The sequence below is a fragment of the Lipophrys pholis genome, assembly GCF_963383615.2.
Source record: "Lipophrys pholis genome assembly, chromosome: 10".
Taxonomy (NCBI): Eukaryota; Metazoa; Chordata; class Actinopteri; order Blenniiformes; family Blenniidae; genus Lipophrys; species Lipophrys pholis.
The window spans coordinates 9,095,495-9,121,686 of record NC_137640.1 but is presented as its reverse complement, the minus strand read 5'-3'; the positions used below and the strand labels follow the sequence as shown (position 1 = coordinate 9,121,686).

The 26,192-nt window shown below is 40.2% G+C and overlaps 3 protein-coding genes across 5 annotated transcripts; all 3 read left to right on the top strand.

Moving 5' to 3' along the window:
• The first annotated feature begins 1,694 nt into the window (after nt 1-1,694).
• Nucleotides 1,695-7,452, top strand: LOC308115847 (flavin-containing monooxygenase 5-like). Of its 2 annotated transcripts, none has more exons than XM_080473661.1 (11): nt 1,695-1,875; nt 3,557-3,695; nt 3,832-4,020; nt 4,132-4,297; nt 4,710-4,852; nt 4,945-5,144; nt 5,272-5,407; nt 5,488-5,707; nt 5,801-5,873; nt 6,295-6,547; nt 6,635-7,452. In XM_080473661.1, exons 2-11 carry the CDS (start codon nt 3,564-3,566, stop codon nt 6,782-6,784), a joined length of 1,662 nt encoding a protein of 553 aa, XP_080329787.1. In that variant the 5' UTR covers nt 1,695-1,875; nt 3,557-3,563; the 3' UTR covers nt 6,785-7,452. The 2 variants fall into 2 exon arrangements, with proteins under 2 accessions (XP_080329787.1, XP_080329788.1); XM_080473662.1 differs by having other exon boundaries at nt 1,778-1,875; nt 3,557-3,699; nt 3,836-4,020.
• Nucleotides 7,453-9,874: 2,422 nt separating this feature from the next.
• On the top strand, nt 9,875-17,034 carry LOC308115848 (flavin-containing monooxygenase 5-like). 2 transcript variants are annotated; one of them, XM_080473664.1, is made up of 12 exons: nt 9,925-10,008; nt 11,600-11,746; nt 12,484-12,672; nt 12,768-12,813; nt 12,892-12,933; nt 13,032-13,174; nt 13,375-13,574; nt 14,095-14,328; nt 15,236-15,357; nt 15,430-15,502; nt 15,600-15,669; nt 15,745-17,034. In XM_080473664.1, the coding sequence occupies exons 2-12, from the start codon at nt 11,615-11,617 to the stop codon at nt 16,054-16,056; spliced, it is 1,563 nt and encodes a 520-aa protein (XP_080329790.1). In that variant the 5' UTR covers nt 9,925-10,008; nt 11,600-11,614; the 3' UTR covers nt 16,057-17,034. The 2 variants fall into 2 exon arrangements, with proteins under 2 accessions (XP_080329789.1, XP_080329790.1); XM_080473663.1 differs by having other exon boundaries at nt 9,875-10,008; nt 12,768-12,933.
• A 966-nt stretch (nt 17,035-18,000) lies between these two features.
• On the top strand, nt 18,001-24,143 carry LOC308115849 (flavin-containing monooxygenase 5-like; the record flags this gene model as incomplete). Its single annotated transcript, XM_080473665.1, has 9 exons — nt 18,001-18,132; nt 19,091-19,279; nt 19,508-19,673; nt 19,812-19,954; nt 20,081-20,277; nt 21,002-21,137; nt 21,293-21,512; nt 22,588-22,660; nt 22,827-24,143. 9 exons carry the CDS (start codon nt 18,001-18,003, stop codon nt 23,227-23,229), a joined length of 1,659 nt encoding a protein of 552 aa, XP_080329791.1. The 3' UTR covers nt 23,230-24,143.
• Nucleotides 24,144-26,192: the final 2,049 nt, after the last annotated feature.

The following is a 26,192-nucleotide window of genomic DNA, read 5'->3' as shown; positions in this document are numbered from 1 at the left end:
TTATGGAGGTTTTTGGCAAAAAATTAGAACATAAAAAAAACAAGTCCCTGGTTTCTCCTCAAACTGCAACAGATGTGACGGCAATGCCTTCAGTTAAAATGTTTTACCCTGTGAAGATTCACAGGCGTTCACACAGTAAATGTGTTATGAAGAGAGGACACTCCAACTTGCTGCGTAACCCTAGCTGTCAATGTTTTATTACACAAAAACGTTGTGATGTACAGGTGCATCACAAAAAAACTACTAAAAAAGTTTCTAATTTTCATTGTAATAATTCTTACATCTGGCTAAAACGACTGTATTTTTATTTTGAATTATAAACTGATTGTAAAATATGAAACGCTTGAAATAGTTTAGTTTACATTAAACCTAAAACATATGGAAGTTTCACTGTCTGAATAGTACATTAGTATGGGGAAAAAAATCTTCCCTTTGTAATTTGGTTCTTGTGAGATATTTTATTTACATTTAACCACTTAATCTCCACGTTGCCAACAATGCTGCTTCTGGACACACATATAAGTGCATGTTTGATGTGTAATCTGTATTCGCTGTCTGCCTCACATACTAGGGGCCAAAGTTTTGTTATGTCCTTGTTCTTTTGAGCTGACCTGATGATATTTTATCCCACTAAGGATAAGGACTTGGAAGAGGTATTTAAGAGATTAACATTGGCAAAATAAGTGTGCTGGATGGAATAACTGCACCTGGTCCATTCATTCCTCACACGAAAACCAGTTCTTGATCTTGCTACTGCATGGGACTGCTTTTGTGTTTGTGTCCTTGTCTGCTCCTTGAGGAGAAACCAGATACCTGAATATGTTACACAACAGCCTCACTTGACGATCCCACACCTCAAGCATCTGAACAAATATAAGTTTTTTTTAAAAAAAAACAGTGTCCTCGTTGTTAATTAGTGTTGAAGTTTTGCATATTAAGATGTTTTTCTGACAAAAGAATATTTGTGAATTATTTGAGGTTTTTTTTTGACAGGTTTTGTTTTATATCTGAGGGATATGTGACTGTGAGCTGCTTGTGCAAGTTGGTCTCGGCTGGGTTATGATCAACTAAAGTAATATTCCTTTTCCAGAACGTTTCATTGGCCTCATGCATATTCTACCCTCTTTTTGCAAGTTGCATGCAAGGCAACCATTTCCACGTCATTGTCTTTCAGCCAAAAGTTGAGGGTTCAGTGAATTGTGTGAACGTACGGTCCCTCTTTGATTAACTTGATCTGTGTGACACTGATAGTAAAACCTTAACTTGGGTTTAAAATGCCCCAATCACCACATTCCTTAGATATTTGCCGTGAAATCTCCTCATGAAGATAAGACATGATGTTTCTTTGGTACTCAAGATTGTCAGCAGTTGTCAAACTGCCAAAAAACGAAGCCAGCTTCCACATCCTTCCACACACTTTTGCCTGCTGAATATGATATCTTACATCAGTTGTACAGACGTCAATCCAATGAGTATATATCTATATGGATGTGCATATAGATGTACATATGAATGTATGTGTGATTATGTGATTTCATTGTCAGATTCACTGGATTTTTTATGTGCTGTTTGATATATTTCACAGTGTGAGTTCTGATTAAAAGGGGAACAAATGTGATGGTACTGTGTCTTGTCTTGTCTTGTGCAACAAATGGATCAATGAATCAGCATTTATGTCACTCTGGAGTTAGCCCAGAGGACAAAAGCTGAACTTTAGTCCAAGTCGGATCAATCAGAACTGGGTCATTTGCATGGCAGCTACATTTTTGGGGCAGGAACTGGGGGAGGATTAAGAAAAAACAGGCACTGTATAAAAGTCTGCTCTGGGGTTGCATCTCTCAGTTCACCAGAGAAGATCAACACACAGGAATCAAGGTAAGGTGGAGATGGAATGCACTTGTCTACGTTTCGCTCTAGAAGGTAGTTTGAATGTGGTTTTATATGAGAACTCAATCAGAGACTGCTGGAATATTATGACAGAACAGCATGCTGCTCCATCTTTATCAACAGTTTTCTAACTTAAAACCTTCAGAATATACTTGAACGTTTAGATCAACAATTAGAAGATTCATGTTTTAACATTATGGATGTTTTTGTGGTTGTTTTCTAATGTGACACAATGTGTATACAAATAAAACAGTTACTTGTGTGTTTCAGATCAATTCTTATCTCTTATGAAAATCGGCATTATAACCAGCTTTGAGCTGATTCTTTGAGAAATGTGAGATGCATATTTGGAAACTGGTGCATGGATGTGAGTGAAAACAAGATACATTTTCATGTATCGGAGATAGGTTCAAAACGTATTTGAGACAGTTCATTATGGACCGGTTGATTTAACAACAAGACTAATATTGAAAAAAAATAAAATAAAATTCAAAAGTCATTCCATAGTTTTAGGACTGTATCTTATTCTACAACAAACTGAGGAAAAACACAAAGTTTTTTTATAATGTGTTCAGTGAGAATTGACGTCATAATGACTCAGTAATGTAAAGTAAATACAGATGTCTCCTTGCACCAGTATCCTTTTTTTTTTTTTTTCCCTTGTCCTGTTCGGCAGCTTGGGCAAACAATATTATGTGATTGAGAGCCTTCCAGTGTCAGAACAGTTTTTGCTCTTGCAACAGGAAGAGACCTGGAGTCTCCTGCTGTTTCTGCCTTTGTGGACAACATACAATCCCCTTGTTAGTGCTGCATATGTTATTTACAGTTATCACACTGATCCAAATGCTTTCCCACTGTTACTTCATTAAACCAGCCTGAGCAGCTCTATCTAGACAGTGACATGATTTTCAAGCAGGAACATAAATTAACCAAGAAGCAACAACAAAAGTAGAACATGAGTGTGCGTGCGTGCGTGCGTGCGTGCGTGCGTGCGTGCGTGCGTGCGTGCGTGCGTGCGTGCGTGTGTGGTTTGTCCACTGGGTGTGGCCGGAACTGTTGTGGGGGGGCCGGTAGTAACACCCCGGGGCCCGACGCCAATGGGCCTGGACACCGCCACCCCAGCGGTCGGCAGCCCCCCAGACCCGGGGAGGTCCCAGCGAACCACTCCAGAGAACCATGCCCCAACCCAGAAAGCACCAGATGTAGAATCCAGAGAATGCTCCGACCCAAGCCGCCAACCCGAGACCGGTCGGAGCAGGGCCCGAGTGAAGCCCACCCCACCCCAGGGAGCTGGCCCCCCCCCACCATCTCCAAATCCAAGAGACCTCAAACAGTCCTTCCTGATATGAAGATGATCAAAAATCTTTGCAAAAGTTAAAGGGCGTGGCCATGGCAGCCTGCTGAAAATCTGATGGTTTGCCATGAAACAGGAAGTGATGTGTAACTGCTGTACATGCTGCAAGGAGCCTAAACCTTTACATGCTTGATCAAATACATCCCTTGATCATACCCATATACCAATATCCATTCACAGGCATAGCGCCACCTGCTGGAAACAGAAGAGACCATGTTTTACATTTTTATGAGTTAACTAGTCAGTATTTTTGGCACTTTGGCAACTTTAATTTTGAACTGGGTCATTGCGTGATGCTTGTTTGTCCTGCTGCAGCTGCATCATGGTGCACAGAGTCGCAGTGATCGGGGCGGGCCCCTGTGGTCTGACCAGCATGAAGGCTTGTCTGGAGGTGGGCATGGTGCCCACCTGCTTTGAAACCAGTGATGACATGGGTGGTCTATGGAAATTCAAGGCAAGTCAGACCACCATTTTGTATCTTTACTCCAAACTGTCCATTTCACATTTACTGAGATTCTGTCTCATTCACGTAATTACTTGTCTTTTTGATGACTTTGTGCTTTTCATCCATTTGAAATTGTCATCCGCAGGAAGTGTCAGAGCCCAACAGGGCCAGTATCTATCGGTCCCTCACGATCAACATCTCCAAAGAGATGATGTGCTACAGCGACTTCCCAATCCCTGCTGATTATCCCAACTACATGCACCACTCTAAAATCTTGAAATACTTCAAGATGTATGCAGAACACTTTAAGCTACTGCAGCATATTCGCTTCCAGGTAAAACACAAATGAATAAAAAAATATTAAGCAGAATTTGGTTAAGAAATAATTACACTGTTAAATATGTGAAAATCATCCAATCCTGTACACATTTTTCTTAAATTCCAGACTGCAGTAAAGAGTGTCAGACAGAGACCTGACTATTCTCGCAGTGGGCAGTGGGAAGTTGTGACAGAGAATAGAGAAGGGCAGGAGGAAAAGCATATCTTTGATGCTGTTATCTGCTGCTCTGGTCACTACACCTACCCAAACCTGCCACTCAAAGATTTCCCAGGTAAAAACTTTTCCAGGTATTATTATTATTATTATTATTATTATTATTATTATTATTATTATTATTATTATGCATTTTATTAGTATTGCACTTTACATTAATGAATTTCAGAGTGCTAAAAGCAATAATAAGCATAAAACAGCAATTATTATTATTAATTCATTACAGACACAAACTACAGATGCATACAAAAAAAATGTATTTACACTAATATGAATTTAGCAATATATACACAAGATGTTTAAAAAAACATCTATACCCAATATCCAGTATTGCCACATACATACTTACTATACATACATATAGAAATACACATATATGTATTTTAACATATTTTTTTAAATGTCTGAAAAAGAGTAGGAAGGAGTAAGCAACAGTACACAATAGAATCTATATATTTGCTGTGTTGCAGGAATTGAGACATTTGAAGGTAAATACCTGCACAGCTGGGACTACAAGGGGCCTGAGGACATGCAGGGAAAGAGAGTCGTGGTCATTGGCATCGGTAACTCTGGAGGGGACATCGCTGTGGAGAGCAGCAGAGTTGCGGAGCAGGTAGAGGAACTCCTTCTTGTTGCTTTTGTTGTCTGATTTACTTTTAGCATTATTGATGACTTGCATAGACGATAACCTCCGTCATTCTGCAGGTGTATATGAGCACCCGCCGTGGAGCCTGGGTCATCCGTCAAGTCTCTGACAATGGCCTGCCTGTGGATATGAAGTACAACACGCGCTTCGTCCACATCCTGTTCCAGCTGCTGCCCATGAGCTTCTTCAACTGGTTCGGCGAGAATAAGCTCAATGCCATGTATGACCACTCCATGTACGCTCTCAAACCTAAACACAGGTGGGTGCTCTCTGGATTGTGTTTGGTGTTTCTAAGTGAAGAGGGCTCTTTGAGGATTCGCCCTCATTGTTACCATAATATTTTAAATCCTCTGTCTGCTGTGTGCTTTCTCTCGCTGCCCCCACAGACTTTTCAGTCAGATCCCCGTGATCAACGATGACCTGCCATTAAAGATCCTATCTGGATCTGTCATTGTCAAACCGAATGTGAAAGAAATCCGTGGCTCCACTGTGATATTTGAAGATGACAGCATTGTGGAAAAGGTCAAAATCTACTTCTGCGATATCCCCAATCATCTTCTATGAATATTCAATCCAATCAAAACATTTCCTTTTTGTTTCAGGTGGATACCATTGTATTTGCCACAGGATATAACTACGATTTCCCGTACTTGCCCAGCAATGCGATGTATAAGTCTGGGCATCGTGTGGCTTTGTACAAACACGTGTTTCCCCCAAACCTTGAGCATCCCACTCTGGCTGTTGTGGGCTTCATTCATGCTCTTGGAGCCATCATGCCACAGGCTGAAATGCAGTCCCGATGGGTCACACGTGTGTTCAAAGGTAATCCAGGGCTTATCACCTCCATGAGACTGACTTTTTGTCTACATACTGTACGTCACTGTCAACTGTATCACTGTTGTTTTTATTGCATAGGACTTAATAAGCTGCCCTCAAACCAGGCCATGATCAAGGCTGTTGAAAACGATACCACGGACATCGCAAAACAGTAAGAAATTGTTTGCATTTATCAATCAGTTTGCTTTTATCAACTGTTGTCTTCTGCATTATATCCCTGTGAACACAAGAGCGTATTTTCATCAGATTTTCTGAGTAACATGTCAGCATAGACTTGCACTCTCACACAGAACAAAACATCAATCTCCTTTTAAATTTCTTTTGCAATGAATAAAAGCATAAAGAAACTATTTGGTTTCTCAATGGTTAAATTCCTTCCCATCATTTTTCACCAGTTTGTTTTAAACTGCTCATTTTGGGTTCATTTCACATACCCTACATAATTTTTATAGAAAGTCCACCAATGAAGTTGCATTAATGAAACCTTTTAGGAATTTCTGAGTGCAAACAAGGTTTTTTAAGTGATCAAATTCATGTAGAATCTTTACTTTGGCTTTGGATTTGTTCCATAGCTACATCGTGTCGAAGCTGACACCCCTGCAGGTGGACTTTGTTTCCTACATGGACGAAGTCGCTGGAGAGATTGGGGTGCGGCCAAGTCTCCCCTGGCTCTTCTTCACAGACTACCCGCTGTTTAAGAGGGTCCTGTGGGGGCCTGTCACAACCTACCAGTACCGGTTGATGGGACCAGGGAAATGGGAGGGGGCCCGCCGAGCAATCTTCACCCAGTTTGATCGCATGATTCAGCCCCTAAAAACCAGAAAGGTCTGAAGATAATGATCATTCCTTCCACTGTTCCTTGAGTTCAATGTTATTGGCTTCATCTGAATATTTTCCGTCCGTCTCTTTCAGCTGCCAGAGCAAGAGACCTCCTTCATTGGCCGTCGAGTGAAGATGAGTCTTACTGTCCTGGTTGGAGGTGCTGCAACCTTCTACTTCCATACTCGCAAACCAGACACAATCCCCGCCCTGCTGGCAAGACTGCGTCCACAAATAGCGTGAACACAAAAAGACGACACTGAAACAAAAATACTGCCATCCACTATTTCTAGATGCTTTGAGAAATCTTTTTTGCTATATTCCTCTTTGGGCTATGATTACTGAGGTCATTACTGAGACTTTTCTTCTTTCTTCCTATTGCATGTTTTAGAAATTAGTCTATTTGACTCATCAGCAACTGTTCTAAAGTTTAATTTGGGGCTGTTTTACCATTAAAATTTGATATAAAATGTCAAATCTCCTGGTTTAAGTAGGGTAATAACATACTATACACAGATTGATGGCAACTTCATTATGTTTATATGTTTGGTTAGCATTTTTCAGCTTTTCTAAATTGCCTCCACATCATCTATTCATAAAAACGGCATTATTCAACACTGATAAGTAGTAAAAGTAGGATTATAGTCGCAGTTTTTATATCGTTTGCTCTCTTTATATATTATGTCCATATTACAGGGTGATGCTCATTATCATGAGGTTTATAGTAGATGCTGAGTGATATCTTTATTCCAGATGAATAGCAATTGGTCTCAGATAGATTGTGTATGTTTTCTAATTTTCTAATTTCAGTTTTTGTATTAGCAAACAAAATCATGTTTTCATACCATAATTAGACAAAATCTATAAATGTAGAGTTGGGTTTGTTGATTAAAATAGTATTATATACTGGACATGATCTGTGTGTTGATTTGTGTCGAGCTTTGGTGAAACATGAACAATACCTAAAGGTTGAAAACCAGATTTACTGCCTTGTGTCTGTTTCACTGTGCAGTTGTAGTTGATATGAATGAAATTCCAAACTAAAACTGTTAAATGGTCTCATGGGGGGGCTGGGGGGTTTGAGCTCAGACAGCCGTTCATTCTCTGTGACGCAGCTTGCAGAATTGTCTCCTACCGAACAGCAGCATCCAGCTCACAGTGAATCCCCTCCTCTCCCGTTACTGAGAGGAGCGTCTGCACCTCATGGGAAGACCGGGATGCTGTGGATCGCGCCGACATTTCAATAAACCGAGTTAGCAAAACAGCCAGAGTGCATAAAGCGGGGTAAGTAAACAACAATGGGAGGGTTTACGGGATATGAGCTATTTAAATATTGTGGGCTTGTCGAGAGTGACGATTGTCAATCAGCAGACAGCTGCACTGTCGGCACTCCTTATGGAACCGTACCGATGGTATGGTCCAACTTAGGGGTTACGAAAAAAAACATTATTGTTGGGTACGGCTCTTTCAGTACCATCCACAACAGAAGATGAAATCAGAGCTGAGCTGTCAAGTACAAAGAATGAGCAAAACAAAGGAAAACTTGCTGTGCTGATAGGAAGTGTGATGAGATGTTGAGGAATGGAAAGGCAGAAGAACTGAAAAAAAAAGCAGGTATGTCAGTGAGTGGAGAGAGACGTGCCACACCTATTTCAACACTGAACTGACAGACACTAAAACACACACACACACACACACACACACACACACACACACACACACACACACACACACACACACACACACACACACACACACACACACACACACACACACACACACACACACAATCTAATAAAAACAGAAATCTGTTGTATTTTTACTCGTAGAATTTCTCTGAATTCCATAAGCTACACTAATAATTTCCTGCTGAAGCACGAAGAAGGTTTCTAAGAAACACTATGATCAAATTGTTCCTGTTTTTTTAAACCACTTAATTCCTTTAGTTGTATTTTGAATGTAATGGATCAGAGCTCACACTGAAATACAAAGTTAGCAAATGATTTTCTCATCTATGACATTGTTTTGACAACCACCCAGAGGCCTTAGTTTGTTATTATCAAGGTGCCCTTCCTGCATATTGGTTAAATTTCTCTGGAGTTTCTTCGGTAAAGTTTTTACTCTCCCTCACTGAATTTGTTATCTAAGTCCCCTTTTTTACATGACAACAAAAACAATTGTAACCCAAAAACATTCTTCGCCTTTGGGGGGTTTGTTTACAAGACACCGGTACTCGGATCCACTGCAACCGCCATCAAGTGCTGTAACTGTGCATGCCTACCTCCTCCTTGGTAAATAGTTCCTTCTGCTCATGCGTGAGTAACAAACATAGTGGCCTCCATAGTGGCGTGACTCTCAGTCCGTATTCTAGTTTTATAGTCCATATTGCTAGTTTTATATTTGAGACTCACCCCTGATGGCGTCCACTCTGTCATCTGACCATACTAAAGGGGGGTACTCCTGATTTTGTTAATGTTTATAGCATAGTGTTCTCTGCACATATGTACCTGTGGTTTCATTACAAAAACAAGCAACTGCGCCCCCTTGTTTCCTGGCAAACTAACATTACATACATTATTGCCACTGTGTCAATGTACCAGTTTTCTTTAACGAACAAGGCGTTGTCATGTGAAACATTGTCATGTCAACGGTGCCTAAGGCATTGGTTTGACCTTTTCTTCAGCAGATTGCCTCCGTGAAAGGCTGTGGACCTCCTCTCTGATGTTTAATCCATCCATCTTAAATATTGTTTATATCTTGGTCAGGATGCCGATCCAAGCTATGGGTGACGGCAGGATACACTCTTGGCAAGTTGCCAGCCCATCACAGGACAGACACAGAGAGACAAACATTAACACCTAGAGACACTTCCAGTTTATCCTCCCATATAGGAAACCAGAGTGCCCGAAGGAAAACCTACACAGGGGAGAAATTGCAAACTCCACAGAAAAAAATCCCATCCAGTATTTGAACCCACAACATTCTCCCTTTTGAAGCGAGAGCACTAACCTGCACCGCCGTGCAACTCCTCCCCAATCTTATCCAAACAAACTCACAATGAAACCAAACGCTGGCGGGCACATCCACTCCAACTGTCACAAGAGCATTCAAAATAAATGTATTGTCAACAGTGTTGGATCAGGTTAGCCTGATACTGTGTTTACTGCCTTTACTCTTCCAGAGTTGTGTTTCGTTCTTGTTTAGGTCAGAAAAGGTAGAAAATAGACCTTGAGCACAGAATCATGTTCACACAAGCTACCAGACTGACTAGTTTATCTACACTTCTCTATAATACATGTAGCCCTTTACCCCGCCTCTGCATGTTTTTCATTCATCGTCATCATGAGTACTGGCTTTGTTTCTGACATCAACTTGTCAGTACTGGAGTCTATCTTTCACTTCATCACCTGCTCACCTGCTGTGACTCTTTCCTCTGTGGCTCGAGGTCTTCTCCTCTCTGCCCCACTGTAAGTTTATGTTTTGTTTGTGTGGATTGTTGTCGGTTCTCTCCTTTTCCTTGAATTTCTTTAGCTTTATTTTAAGATGATATTTTTCAGAAATGCTTTATTCTTTAAAACATATATATGATGCATGTTTTAAAGAATACATATATACATATATACATATGTATGTACATATGTACTGTCCAGCTCACCATTGTTAGCAGCCCTGAATTTTTTTTTCTATAGAGCGCTTGTGTTTGTAACAAAACAGCAAAAGAAAAAAGAAAAAGAAAAAAGAAAAACTATAAGCAATGGGAGGCTGTCAGGTGTCCTTGTGCCTTCTGTATTTATGTAAAGTCAACGTGTCTTACCTGTGTTGTCTCTTTCAGTTTTAATGTGATACTCACCTGTCTCTGCTTCATCAATTTGCACTTGCCCTCCTTGTCTGTCCTCCGGTGTGTCTAAATTACTGTCTATGTGTCTCACCTGTGTCTTCCCCTTCTCCAGCGTCTATATACCCGGTTCCCTCATGTGTCCGGTGCCAGATCATCTTTAAACCTTCATTCTGAGACATCCGTCCTTGTGTTCCCTTTGTGTTTTTGAATTCTTTGTGTTTTGGACTTTGCTTGTGTTTTGGGACTCTCTTCAGATTACCCTTATTGGATACCTCTGGATCTCCAATTAAAAGATCATGATTATATAAACTTGGTACATAGCCAATTATTTCTGTAGACATTGTACAGGTTATGCAAAACCAAATGAAGGTGTATCTATGCGTGCCTAGTCAGTCAGTCAGTCAGTCAGTCAGTCAGTCAGTCATTCAGTCAATTAGTTAGTTAGTTAGTTAGTTAGTTAGTTAGTTAGTTAGTTAGTTAGTTAGTTAGTTAGTTAGTTAGTTAGTTATCGATGTACTGTCCAGTAGTTTGGTAAAATCATGCACCAAGGAAGCAGAGCATTCTTTAATTAAGATTTTATAAAATTATATATATATATATATAGAATGCTTGCTCTCCCCATGCAATATGTGGATTTTTAAATAGTATAGTTGTGATGAATAATGTCATGGCATTATTTGGAAATGGAGAATTACATTTACCCATGAGCAAGGGAAGTCAGAAGTGGCACTGGAGCAGATTGGGTGGCTACACATGTAAATATTGAGGACACTACACTTTAGGAGACAGAACAAAGGCAAATTTGAAGAGCTGGGTGTTGCACAAATTCGCACAAGAAAAACAAGTGGAGTTGCAACAGTCTCATGGAGCATGTGACTTTGGCAGTGTGAGTGGTTTCTGTGCTGCCTTCATTCCAGTGCCATCATTTCAGGGTCAGGTGGGATTGCCTCAAGCGTTCTTCAACGTTTCTCAATGTGGGGGCTGCAGCTCTGTCGGTAGAGTGGTCATCTCCCAATAGGAGCAGTCCCAATCCAGCTTTTGGACTCCTAAAGTTGTTTGATCATGCTCAAGCTGTTGAAAAGTGCTATATAAGTGAAATGCATTTGCCATTTCTAAGATGGATGGAAACTTACAAACGTGTCACTTGTTTATTTCTCTGTCTTCATTATTGTTTTCAATGGCATTGCACATCTAATTCAGTTATTTTTCCCTGTCCACAGAACAAATGTACAGCGATGGCTCTACGTGTGGCAGTGATCGGAGCTGGTAGTTCAGGTCTTCCCTGTATTAAAAGCTGTGTAGAGGAGGGCTTAGTCCCTGTCTGCTTCGAAAGTAGTGACGACATTGGTGGCATCTGGAAATTCAGGGTAAACAGAGGCTCAGTTTCAGAGATCACCACTATTAGTTTTAAACATATTTGAAAATCCATTTCATCAGAACTCAATTTGTGAAGACAACATTTTAAAAAATAACGGAAACTTTAAAGATTTAAACTTGAGAATATTTTTGCATCGGTATTGATAATTATGTAACATTCAGGTATATTTCCACTGATTGGTGAGTAGCTGTAGGCTGTCACTGCATTGTGTTGAGTCCATAGTCTTTTTTTTTTTTTACACTGTGGATATTTTGCAGGCTGTTGGTTATCACACGGCCATGGCATCAGCCATCTTTGAGCCCATCTCACTGTACTACACAAGATCAAAGATTTTAAGCCATTGTAATGATTACCCACCCTCTTCCTGAGTGTGTAGTGGCCTTAAACATTTCATTAATACTGATGTCAAGTATAGAGAATAAACCTGAACCAATATAATGAATTTCTACTTTTGGCTTAGGCTTGAATAGAAGTTCAATTTAAACGGTCTCTTAGAATAAAATATCAAAGAAAATGAACAGAATCACCAAGAACAAAATAGGATTTTACACTCCAAATCAACCTGAATTATTTTGAAAGAATGAGTTCACCATGTGATGGAGCTACTGTTAAATCTGGAGTTTTTGATATATGCAGTCAGAAAAATAGTTTGTGCACAATAGTCACTCACTACCAACCAATACTATTTCTATATCAAATCTATTTTACCTTGTTTTGTGTCCACAGGAGTCACCTGAATCGGAGAGAAACCGCATCTATCGCTCTTTGGTAGTCAACACCTCCAAAGAAATGATGTGTTTTAGTGATTTTCCGATGCCTGCTGTCTATCCAAACTATATGCACAACTCACAGCTGCTACAGTACTTCAGACTCTATGCAGAGCACTTTGACCTGCTCAGATACATTCACTTTAAGGTACTTTTAATTTAAACATCCCAAACATTAATACCAATAAATTTCAGGAATGAACTCACTTGTTGTTGTTCTGAATGTGGCCCTGCATGCTTCAGACCTCAGTGAAGAGTGTTACACAAAGACAAGACTTCCCCGTGACTGGTCAGTGGGATGTTGGGACTGTAAACAAAGATGGAGAAGAAGAACAGCACATCTTTGATGCCATTCTGGTGTGTTCAGGTCACTACACTCAGCCAATTTTACCCTTGTCTGACCTACAAGGTAAACAGAAGGACATGACACCTCTGTAATATTTGAATCTGCATATTCTTCAAAACAACAAGTCCTTTGAGCTGTGGCATCATTTGTTTTTTTTCCAGGACATGACACCTTTTCTGGCAGATGTTTTCACAGCAGGGATTATAAAGATGGAGATGCCTTCAAAGGGAAGAGGGTGGTCGTGGTCGGCATCGGGAATTCTGGAGGGGATATTACTGTAGAGATTAGCCGAGCTGCAAACAAGGTAAAGCATTTGAACATTGGAACAACTATAATTCTATTTGCACATATAGAAGATGACTTGACACACTCATACTCTTGTGAAATATACTGTCTTCAGTAGGCTGGACAACATTTTAAGTCATAATCATTTTCTGGGTGTGTTCATGAGAGTTTCCTGTACATACTGCATGCTCTGCCAGTCCTTCCTATCCTCCCTCACAGACATTTCTCAGCACACGCAAGGGGGCCTGGGTGGTTGGCAGGATGTCCACCAATGGTCTTCCTATGGACATGATAGCTCTCACCAGGTTCAACAGCTATCTTTCATGGCTTACCCCTAAAAGCTTGGCTAACTGGGCAGCAGAGAGAGCACTGAACCATAAGTATGATCACCAACTGTATGGCCTGAAACCCCAACACAGGTAAAACACAGTTAAACATACATTGAATGTTGGAAAGGACTGATATATTTATGTATTTGTTGGCTCACAAAACGACCTCTCTCACAATCCTTGTTGGAGATTTTTCAAATGTTCACTATTCTCTGAGATGAATTGATGATTTTGAATACCAAAAGTCCCTTTGATCTCACTTTAAGCCAAATCAACAAACAACCAGAAAAAAACATGTGAGTCGGATGGACAATATAGACTCCCTGCAACCTCCAGCTTTCAACTTTTAAACTTGCAGCGCTTACAGGGGTTACTTTTTACACCTTGACGCAGATAAAGCCAAAGTCTCGTGTTCATACGTGGGGGATGACACTTTAAATCAGCTATATGTAGTTAAATGTTTTCTATCTCGGACAAAAGATATGAACTGTAGCAAACTGGAGTTTAGGCAAATAGTAACAGTGCTTAATTTTTTTTTTTATGCATTATTTCCCACACTGGTCATCGTGCACAGTGTTTGAGTGTCTCTGTAATTTCTTCTTTCCTGCAGACTTTTGGAGAGAAGGCCTCTGATAAATGATGATCTTCCAGGTCGAATCTTTCAAGGAGCAGTCATCATGAAGTCCAATCTGAAGGGATTCACAGACTCGGGAGTTGTGTTTGAGGATGGCACAGTAGAGGATAATATTGATATGGTGGTCTTTTGTACAGGCTACCAAGCAAACTTCCCGTTTCTGCCCTCATCTCTGTGTGATGGACCCAATGGAAGCTTGACATTGTACAAGTAAGTCTAAGCTAATTTATTACATCCAATATAGTAAGACAATCAATTTAATTATGTTATGTACAATTCACATATCCACGGGGAGGTTGAAATAGAGCATATTTTTGTCTTCATTTTCAGTGAATTGTTTGTAAAACAACAAAGAATTATTAAATTAATACAATGCAATTATATACTGCTTGTTGACCCATTTGAAGGAGCCAATTGAGCATTATTGATCATTGACTGATTTTGCAGCCCAGGCCCAGGGTGGAAAACAAGCCAGATCCAGGACTGGGTAGAATCATGCTTTCTTTTCCAAGTCTGGGTAAAATGAAAGTTACGTTTGTATCTACGATTCCATGAATTCCGGATGACCGCCAGAGGCGGTGCTTTAAGCAGTGGATAATCGTCCTTACGCATACGTAGGTCGAGCGTGTTATGACAACAAAGTCACATGTGACCCAATGTCAGCTCTGGCAGTCTGAACGGATGAAACAGAACCCGTGTTCAAAACGTGCTCAATAAGTCCAAACTACATGGTGCAAAACAGAGAAGGATAACCTGAGACAAAGTCAATCATTCAATGGTCAAAATGAGATCAAGATAAACTAGAACAAGGTAACAGCTGTAAGGAACACTGTAATCTGTAGCCACAGGAGATATGAGAAAAGAATTATCAATCAATCTTGGAGCGATTGAATCAATTCACAATTGTCGTTTTATCAATTGATAAAACGATCATGGTGAGAGAATACAGGCAGAGACAGTCACACCCCTGAAACTAGAAGAGATTTATTGGGAAGCACAGGCAGTCACAACATGAAACACTGATAGATAAAATCAGCATAATTAACCACAAACAACCCAATGGATCAGGTATTTGTGAGAACTAACAAGTCATGTTAAACACACTCCTGTGTTTCAGGAGAGTGTTTCCTCTGTCCCTGGAACGGCCCACCTTGGCCATCATGGGTCTTTTCCAGGCAAAAGGACCAATTATGACTACAGTGGAAATTCAAGCACGCTGGGCTGTGAGAGTTTTTGCAGGTAGATGTTACCCATAGAAACATATGCTGTGTTAACCAAAAAGTGTTTTGGTCAACATGTTGTGTCTTCAAGGTTTGACCCGTCTACCACCCAAAGAGAAAATGTTAGAAATCACAGAGACCGAGAGGAAGAAGAGCCTGCAAAAGTAAGATCTCTACCTTAAAGCAATGTCCCTGAGGAAGACATCACTCATTTATGTCATGTTACATGTTAAATCAAGACATATTGTTTTACTTTCTCAGCTATCCCTGTGAAAAACATGCAAACATGCAGATCGACTACATCGCATACCAGGATTTCATGGCTGGAGAGGTCAGTTCAGTTTAGTAAAAGACTTTAATACACAAAATAGAAGACACAACAGTTACAAAGGTATTTCTACCACAGATTGGTGCTCGACCAAACCTCCTGAAACTATTCCTGAGAGACCCGGTGCTTTGGATGAAGGTCTTCTTTGGTCCCATCACTCCCTATCAGTATCGTCTCACTGGACCTGGGCAGTGGGCTGGTGCCCGTCATGCGATTCTCACCCAATCTGACCGGGTTGCTCAGCCTTTCAGAACCCGAGCGGTCCAAAAAGCAGGATCCAGGTTGTCCTTTTTGAGTTTTCCCTGTCTCCTCATTTCTGGAGGAGCCATGATAATGGCTGTGCTTTTGTCCAGACATGAGATGATGACAATGCTACAAACAAGAGCATAGCTTGAGGACAAGTGCAGTCAAGAATCATGGTTCACTAGTTGGGTCCTGAAATACTTAAAATGTAATATGATGTTTAAGGGATACTAAGTGTACTTAAATATTTTGTATTTAGAATAATTCCTCCCATTAAGATATGAGGAGGCATTTGCATCTATTCTGTAATGACAATAAATGGATGGTTATATTATATTCTACCATCACAGTGAAGATGTTGGTCGGTATGCCCACAAGCATGAACCTGTTGGACAAATACAACTGACACCCACAAAATAAAGGAAAATGAGTTGAATTGAAGCCATCATGTGCTATAAATGTCATTTGTTTTATAATGTGTTGTTGACTTATCTCAACTGACAAGGCCCACATGCGGCCTCATTTCATTTCCGGTGAAAGAGCCCAACCCTGCAGGACGCAGGCCCTCCAGGACCGGGTTTGGACACCCCTGATTTAGATCAATGATTCTCAACCTTTCATGACCATTCTCATGCATCTTAGGTTAGCTTGTCAAAATCACGTTGCAAATAAATCTAGCAGGGCTCTTGGTGACCCTGGAAAGTTGGTTGTGCTGTGAATAATTCCACAAGGTCAATCATCAACTTACCCTGTTTGTCTGCTTTAATATACAATTGACCAGATGAACACTGCTCCAGTATTCTTTTGCCCCTCCGAAGAAAAACCTAAGACAAGGTAAGGCAGATACCAAAGATTTGGATGATATATTTGAGATTGTTATGTTACAAACAGCCAAGTGTAAGAGAGGTTTTTAGTGTGTGATTTTCATGTGCTTTTGTTGGTTTTGTTTTGGTTCCTCCACGTCTGTTGTTAATTATTGAGCTCCTTTGTGCACCGGATTTGTCGGCTATTCGGTACATGTTTATTTCATTGAAAGTCCAAAATGGTTACAGGCTGTGGCTAATTTCAAAAGCAACTCATGACTCTCAAACTGAATCACAATAAAGGAAGTATTTGGCAACTTTAAATAGACAGATTTTCCATTCCTTCACTTCATTGGGCTTCCTCAAGCAGCTGCAACTCCATATCCTTTTTTTTTTTTTTTTTTTTTTTTTTGCATATCACCTCTGTAATTAGATCATATGTCAACAATATAAGACCTAACACATGTTAAATCCTGAGGAGAACAAACTAAAGCAGCAGAACAACAATGGGAAGAAACAATGAATCCACTGTTTAAAAAAAAAAAGATAGTTGTGCCTCACCAAATGCATAAAAATAAGACAAATGGCCTTTATATATTCTTGTCTGTCCAAAGGATCTGGAGAGGTGTTGAGGTGCAGCCAGTGATATTACCAAAGGCAAAATTGTATGTAAAGTCATGGTATCTTTGCTATAAGAAAGGGAACAGGGCTGTCTAAAGGTGATACATTTCTGAATGTTATTATGAACTATTACTTGAAAAAAAAGAACAATTTACAACCCTAATTATTTCATACTGAGGGGCCACAGGGCAGAAATCACAAGTAACAAAATACATTTGAAATATAAATGACCAAAAACAACAAAGTAAACAAACCACTACTCTTCTAAAACACTGCTGGTCGGAACTGCAGACATGTATTTGATGGGAGGAAAAGTGGATGAAAAAAACATGATACAGTTGTAGTTGGTGTAGAGCAGGAGAAAGAACCCTTTTTATTTGGGAGAACAAAGCTCAAAGAAATTAACATCGATTGAAGTGTTTGTCATCACTTGATATCACATTCCAGGCTTATCCTGACGTCCTGCAGCTCTAGTTCTCTCTGAATAACATTTTTCTTTCTTTTCTTCTTCAAGACCGTAATATCATAGTGTAGAAAAGAAAAAGGGTATTTCGAGAACTGATGATTGAACTCCAAAGAACCCTCGGATGAAATTCCTCCTCCAACTAAACTCCTCCTCCAGCGTATTCAAGACACCAGGGTTGTTTTGCTTTACTTCTTCTGCAGCATGGTTCAGACGGTGGCAGTGATCGGCGCAGGCGCCTCTGGTCTCACCAGCACCAAGACCTGTCTGGATGAAGGTCTGCAGCCCACGTGCTTTGAAAGCAGCCATGACATTGGAGGCCTGTGGAGATTTAAGGTGAGAGGAGAAGCTTCGACCTGAATGCTGATACAGCAACGGTGATCAGTCATGTCCACTGACAGGTGAAGAGACGATCACTGGTTATCCCTTTAAACCATCACTAAACCATATCATTGCGACAAGAACACAACTGCATAGATGTTACACGATTTTTGTGATTTTCTTGAGTAAAAAGGTCGCACTGAGCAGGTAGTGCAAATATATAAATAGATATATAGTGCAACAACAGACGACAACTACATCACCGGTTAAATAAATACCACACTACCAGTAATAGTACAAATCTGATAATAAAAGAGTGAGTCAGATGTAAATGCAACAAATTATGTAGGTCAAAGGTTAAAATGTGTATCAGCAGGGTGCAGGAGGCCAGGCAGTGATCAGCACAGAGTTTTGTCATTTTGATGTTGAGACGGTGGGGGGTGTTGTCGGCAGCTGCTGAAAAAACTAACAATTTACTTGTAATATAACTTTGTTACTTTTAAAAACAAGTAATCCGAAAAATAACTAAGATACTCTTTAGAGGTGTAACTAGTAATCAGCACATTGGATTACTTTTTCAAGGTAACTGTGGCAGCACTGATCAACTGCTGTTGATCAGTGCTGCCACAGTTACCTTGGAGAAAGTAGTGAATCAGTGACAGGCTCATGGTAGCAAGGCTTCTTGATGCATGTAGTGAAGGCTGATCTGTGTGGTTTGAATCAACAGAGAAGTATGAAGCACTGAAAAGAGCGCATGCACAGTTTAATACATGTCGTAATAATGTATTAACTTTACTGCATCAGTGAATGAGTACAGTATTGGTTGAACTAATTAAATGGTGATGTAAATTTTTTTAAGGACCTCTGAAGTTTCAACAATAATATCTTTATTTTTTTACATTCGTGGCATTGTTTAATTTGAGGAAAATTCCCATTGTGGATCTCATTTGTCTCTGTTGTTCTCTATCTACAGGAGAAGCCAGAGCCTGGACGGGCCAACATCTATAAGTCGGTGGTAATCAACAGCTCCAAAGAGATGATGTCTTTCAGTGACTTCCCTCCTCCTGCAGAGCTCCCTAACAACATGCACCACTCTGAGGTTGTCTCGTATTTGCGGCTGTACGCTCAGACCTTCAATCTGCTGCAGCACATACACTTCCAGGTCAGAGACTTTTGAGTTTTTTAAGGAAGACACACATAATCAAGAAGTGAATGAAGTGATAATAAATTCTAATAAATACCAACATTTAGAACATTAGCTCAGCAGCATCCAAATGCAGTGTGGTTTGTTCTATACATGTTTGTCGATCTAAGTGCTGAATATAAACAATTCAATGGTCACCAAAAAACGCCCATTAATCTAAATGATATGTGGTTGTGTGAATCTCAGACGACTGTAGTTGGTGTGAGGCAGAGACCAGACTTTGCTGTGACGGGCCAGTGGGAGGTGGAAGTCGAGAACAAGGACGGTCAGAGGAAAACTTGTGTTTTTGATGCGGTGATGGTGTGCACTGGACATTTCACCCATCCTCACCTGCCACTCAAAGACTTCTCAGGTAGATTTGAAAAAATACAAGTGTGGACAAAGATACTCACTGCAACTGTACAAAAAAAGAAATCTACATAAAGCATGCAGAAATGTGCAAATTATTATTATTATTTAAATGTGTTCCTTATTTTCCTTTTTATTTCAGGAATTGAGAGTTTTCAAGGCAGATATTTCCACAGCTGGGATTATCGAAGTTCTGAGGGACTGGAGGGGAAGAGAGTGCTGGTGATTGGGATTGGGAACTCTGGAGGAGACGTTGCCGTGGATATCAGTAGAGTTGCTGAAAGGGTAGGTAGCTAAACTCTATTTTCTATTCTTCAGGTATGTAACTAAACTACATGTACTTGAGGGATTAAAAACAGCACAGTTTCACATCAAATAGCTGCCTTTTCTAAAGCTTTTTTGTGACTGCAGGTATACCTCAGTACCAGAAGTGGAGCTTGGGTTTTCCACCGAGTCGGACCACGGGGTCTTCCTTTTGATACCACGATGGTGACACGAAAGAATGCCCTGATGCATAAGCTCTTCCCCTCAAGAGCCAACAGGATCTTGGAGAAGAAGTTGAATGAAAACTTTGACCATCAGTTATATGGCCTGAAACCAGAGCATGGGTAACGTATCGTAATGCAGCTTGGAGATCTACCGTTCTGGTTTTTCCATATAAGACTTTCCTCAGCAGGCCTAGTTCAAACAAGTGAGTCCTCATTTGATCTCTGCTGATGTCTGGCAGCAATTATGAGATTTCCATCGCCTGTGTTGATTAATGAGGGATCATAAAAAACCTCTGCACAAATCCGGCCCACAGTTGCCGGGTCTTATTATAAGATTACTTATTATAAATGCAACTTAACAAAGTAAGAGAGAGAGTTTTCTGGTTATTCTGCTTCATGTTGAGGCTGCTTGGGACGAGTTAGGAATGTTGCTCCTATCATTCATTCCTAATTCAGTCATTATGCCTAACCCTAACCCCAACCCCAACCCCATTGTGTGTCTTTAACTTTGTCTCCTCGGTCTTCTCTCTGTTTCACCCCAATGATCTTTATTTCTAATCTGTGGTACCCCTCACCCAGCACTACATATTGTTGGTTTTCTTGCTATACGTGTGTATCTTCGCTATCTCAAAGCCAAGACCCATCACTGAGATTGCCCCCTGAGCCTGATCCTTCTTTTATTGGAAGTAGCTTTTCTTTTTTTATTGGTTTAAGGGGATTTTCCTTCCTGCCTATTGCTCAAGTTTGCTCATGATTAAACTATATTTCCAATATTATACATCTGGAACTGTTGGATGATTGTGTTGCAAAACATGTTGTATGCTTTTCTGTTTTTCGTCCTTAGTATTTTTGCACAGATCCCTCTTGTGAATGACCAGTTGCCAGTTCAGATCCTCTCAGGTCGTGTTCAAGTGAAACCGAACGTGAAGGAGTTCTCTGGGTCCAATGCTGTCTTTGTGGATGGGAGCGTCATAGAACAGGTGTCATTTATTGTATTTCCATCACCACTGATGAACCCATATTTGTATATAAATAAATACATACATATGATACATTTTTTAACTGTTTATTTAGTTGGTTGTGAAGTACGTAGCTGTGGACAGTCGTCTAATCTCTGACACTTCTGTATTTTTAGGTGGATATTGTGGTGTTTGCCACAGGATACAACTATAGCTTTCCGTTCCTCCCCTCCTCACTGCAGGCTAAAAGTGGCTACAGGCTGAAACTCTACAGACACATCTTCCCTCCTGCACTGGGCCAACCCACACTGGCTGTGGTGGGCTTCATCAGTGGTTTTGGAACAATTAACACTCTGGCTGAAATGCAGGCACGCTGGGCCACACGAGTGTTTAAAGGTATGTTATGTTCTAAATGTAACAGAAATATAACACTAAAACTCGCTGTGCCTCTTTACTATTTGATCTTCTTATACTTCTTAACACTGACAAGACTTAAATATTTGACAGTGTTTAAAACCAACAACTTCCATGTTGTTCACTTGTCCCTATGTTCTGTTGATTATCTTCTCCTATATTTTCATTTCTCCACAAAACAGTGCTGACACACACAGAAACCAAACTTACATTCCTTGTTTTTACCAGTTTGTAAAGTATTTCTGATATTCAACAAACTATCTTATCAGCTTTTGGGACACTTCAGGCTCCTCAGTTCTGAAAACAGCGATCTATGGTTCTCTGCCTGTAGGGCTCAGAATTTTAATAATGTCTCCACTGAAATATTTGGAAAAGTTTTGTGTTTGTTTCCCATTAAAGATTTTTTCATCTAAATTTTTTAAAGCTTTGTGCTTTCATATGTTGAAAAAACATTATATGCAAACTCTTCGGAACTTCCTAATTTTTATGAAATGTACGTAAACGGTTGTACTGACTGAGTGATTGAGATTACTTTGGCACTATGGCTTCAACCATGTAGTCCCTGTAGCGGCAGTTCATCCATAGTCTTATATAGTCAGGTAGAAATGGCTCTCTGTTGGGCATTCCACCACATCTCTATTGAATTCAGGTCTGTGCCAGGACTTAGCCACTATAAAAGAAGGATTTTGTGTTTGAAAGTCCTTCCGTCATAGTTTAACTTCAATATGTGGACTCATTGTTCTCCTGCATTGTTCAGCTCTTGCTGTATAACAGCTGGCAGACAGCCAGCCTTGGCATTAGTCTTACCCTCAATGATGGCAGCCCAAATCCATAATGCTCCATCCGCTTTACTTCACTGATGGAATATTGTTTTCACGCTTGCAGTTTATCGTGAGATTAAGTTATTTGCCTATTTTACATGTAAAATGGTGCAGCAGTAACTCCTCTTGTTGGGACAATGGCATGTTTCACACTGTGCAGCATCACTTTTTAGATGTTTGTTTTCTTTGTATGTTAGTTTCAATGTGTTTCATTTGGATTTGTTTTCCCCTCTCAGGCTACATCGCCCTCCCAACAGAAGAGACCATGATGAACGAAATTGAGAAAGAGACAGCAGCCATGCATCTGCAGTAAGGAAAACATGTAGAGCTGTTTGTGGCTGCCACACTCGTTTGAGCTTTCAAAATCCTTACCAGCCATCCCAAACGTAGTGCTGCAGTCATTTAAAAAATCTGTGATGTTTGAGTACTTAGCTTGTCTTTGTTTTTACAACGCACTTTTGTTTTCCCATTTCAGTTTTAGGTGCTCAGAGCGTAACCCCATGCATGTGGACTACCTTACCTACATGGACACTCTGGCTCAGGAGATCGGGATTCGGCCAAACAAGCTGTGGCTCTTTTTAAAGGATCCCAGAGTGGCGCTGGAGGTTTTTCTGGGTCCCTGCACTCCCTACCAATACCGTCTGACTGGACCAGGCCAGTGGTCTGGAGCTCGCCAGGCAATCCTCACGCAGTGGGACAGGATACTGAAGCCCTTCCAGACCAGAGTGGTACCAAAAGCAGAGACCAAGTCCTCTTCTAATCTTGGCCTCATAATGATGAGCTCTGCTGCTCTGCTCTGCTGGTGTCTGTATACTAAACTCCATTACTCTTTACTCTTTTCTCCTGAATTCCTCAACATTACGTACACAGGCATGTAGGTAATTAAAACAGAAAATATTCCATTGGCATAAATGTTTGTTGCCACAAATTGAATTTGATTAAATCTATGCATTTAGGAAGCTGACTGTGGTGGCATGGTTCAAATAGACATTATTTGTTAGTAACTGAAATATATAGAATGTCTTGCTGATTGTAATGGGACTGATCCTGTTTGCTTAGAATAGTGTCAATGTTTAAAACTTGTACCAATCAAGAAATATATATTGAAATTAAGGAAATAAAATTGTACATTTTACTTATCACAATTGGTACAGCCTTTGGAACATATATGGATTGTACTTCACACACACACACACACACACACACACACACACACACACACACACACACACACACACACACACACACACACACACACACACACACACACACACAGAGATTTAGAACAAATCAATTGCCTGTATATCATTTTAAGAAGAAGTCTATCATTCACATTTTTCCTAATTCTTACATGAAAACTGTGAAATGTTGACTTGCCATGTTTTATTGGGGATATTGCAGACAAATTACCATCTTGGAGTGAAATAAGAAAGATTATATTCATGCTTAACTTTTATTTGGTATGTGGAAAAAGCAGTGAAAAGGGGAAAAAAAAAAAAAGGTCTAATCATGGACATTGACCTGAGTCTGTCCAGTATTATCAAAACATTTTACCACCGCCTGAAAAAAAGAGTGGGAATTTAAATGTCATTGTTCATGGAGATTTTAGGAAAAAAAAACATAATTCATGCATTTACTGTGTATTCAGTTGACTGGATCACTTTAACTTTAAGGAGCACGTTGGAAAATCGGGACCGTATGTATATTTCTCATCCAAACTTGACCCAGTTGCTGCTGCTCTGCCCAGGTGGCTCAAAGCTGTTGCTACAGCTAAATAAAATGTGTTGGCTTGAATTTAACTCTGTTGCCTCAATTTATTTCTCTCTCTTGTTCAGTAGTGTGACTGGAATCATCTTGTGCTGAATGTGGGTGTTTCAGCCCACAGGATGTACGGCCTCGCCTCCGCCTCTGTCTGTGTGTGTGTGTGTGTTTGTTAGTGTGCTGATTGACAGGAGGTACCCTCACCGACTTCTTCCTCCTGCTGTCATGATGTGGAGCACTCGGATTGGAGGATAACTGCTGATTGGCTCAGCACCGCCCACCAGCTGAGGCCATTTAACCAGCTCCAGTAGACTCCTGGAGGCGGCTGATGCCAGAGGTGTCTGTTCAGTCTGACCCGAGAGCCTTGATGTATGTTTTGAAATGCTGTGAGATCTTTTGAACTCAGCTCCACTCCGATCTTTGAGGGTGTGAATTTCATTAACCTCTATTCAAACTGAACCTTAGTACAACAGCTTGGTGACGGCACCAGCTGTTTTGTTTGTTTCCCTTTTTGATGCTCTAGTTAATGGAATTTGTGTTAGTTAAAACCTTAGTTCATGGCCTTCTAGTGAAGAAGCTGCCTTTTTGTTATAGTGAATCAACCTTCGTATAGTTATTGGGCATTACCTGTTTGGCCATCTTTTGTTATATTGTCTTTGGGGTTCTGTTTGATCATTGTAAACCTGAGAACTACCAATAAAAGCCTCACTTCACCCAAACTCACCTGCTTATTGTTACTTCCTACATCCTTCTCTTAGCAGAGCCGTGTCGTAACAGTGGGGAAGACAAAGGAGATGATATTTGATCCTAGGACTGATGGTGACCACAGGCCAGTCGCCATTAGATACGAGCACTTCAGTCAGGTGGGTTCAAACACATCATCTGGGGGTCCACATCAACAACACACTGGACGGTACATGTTGGAAGTCTCTGCTCCAAACTCCACCAGTCTTTACTTCCTACGCAGACTGAGGGTTTATGGAGTGGAGCAGAGTTGCTGTTACCGGGGTGCATTAGAGAGTATCATCAGATATGGCACCGTGGCCTGGTATGACAACCTGACTGTGCAGCCAAGGTCACGGATTACCGGTCTGGTGCATACTGTCATGAACATATGAGGGCATGAATAAAGGAAAAAAGCCTACAAATGCACTGTTTCAAATACATCCAAGTTAGTATAAACACTTAAGTGGAGATAAAAGGGGGGGAAAGCAGCTTGGTCTGTTGGTTGGTTGTCATCTTTAAAATTGTGGATATCCTTTTTTTTTTATAAACAATTTCAAATTTAGTTCAGATTATTTTATTGATTCTTGCTTTATTCCTCAGATGATCAGTCTTGTTTTGATCGAGTAAAACTTTTCTAGTCTCTAGTCTAAAATCTTCTGTTGAGTGAGACTTCTATCTGTTTTGCTGTATTGCCCACTAGTGGCAGCAGTGCGCATGACACTTCAACAGTGATTCCCTGCATGTATGACTTTCATTGATCGAATAAATACATCTCTGGTGCTGACGAGTTAGGACACTGACGTTTAACTGTTTAACAGACTAGTATGAAATGATTACTTGCCCCTCATTCCAGACCTATTATAATCGTGTTCCTCTAATTGTCATCTGGTTTCCAAGCCATGCCTCCAATCGACCATATTCAAGGTGCATCCAATTAAACGCCTCCGTAGACACTTTAGATTGACAACGAGAAAGAAACCAATACAGCCTCGGAAGCCATTTTCACACTCATCCAGTAACTTTTTAGTACAAACCCAACTTCGTGTGAATGCTTTTATTGAGTGTCAGGGTCAAAACAAGTGAAGTTAAAAATATTTAAAATTAAACAAATTGATATAGTTTTCTAGTTTTGTATCAGTAAATATAACTAAACAAAGCACCAAGACCATATATAAGTCTGGCTAAGGGACTTAAATCTTTAGGACATTTTACAGTTATTGAACAACAAAAAACATCCCTATCTCTAAGTATTTTATCAACTAAGTAAACCTCTGCAAATGTGTCTCTACATATAAAATATATATATATATCATCCTGAATCCACATGATCATATTTATTTTTGTTTTTATCTTC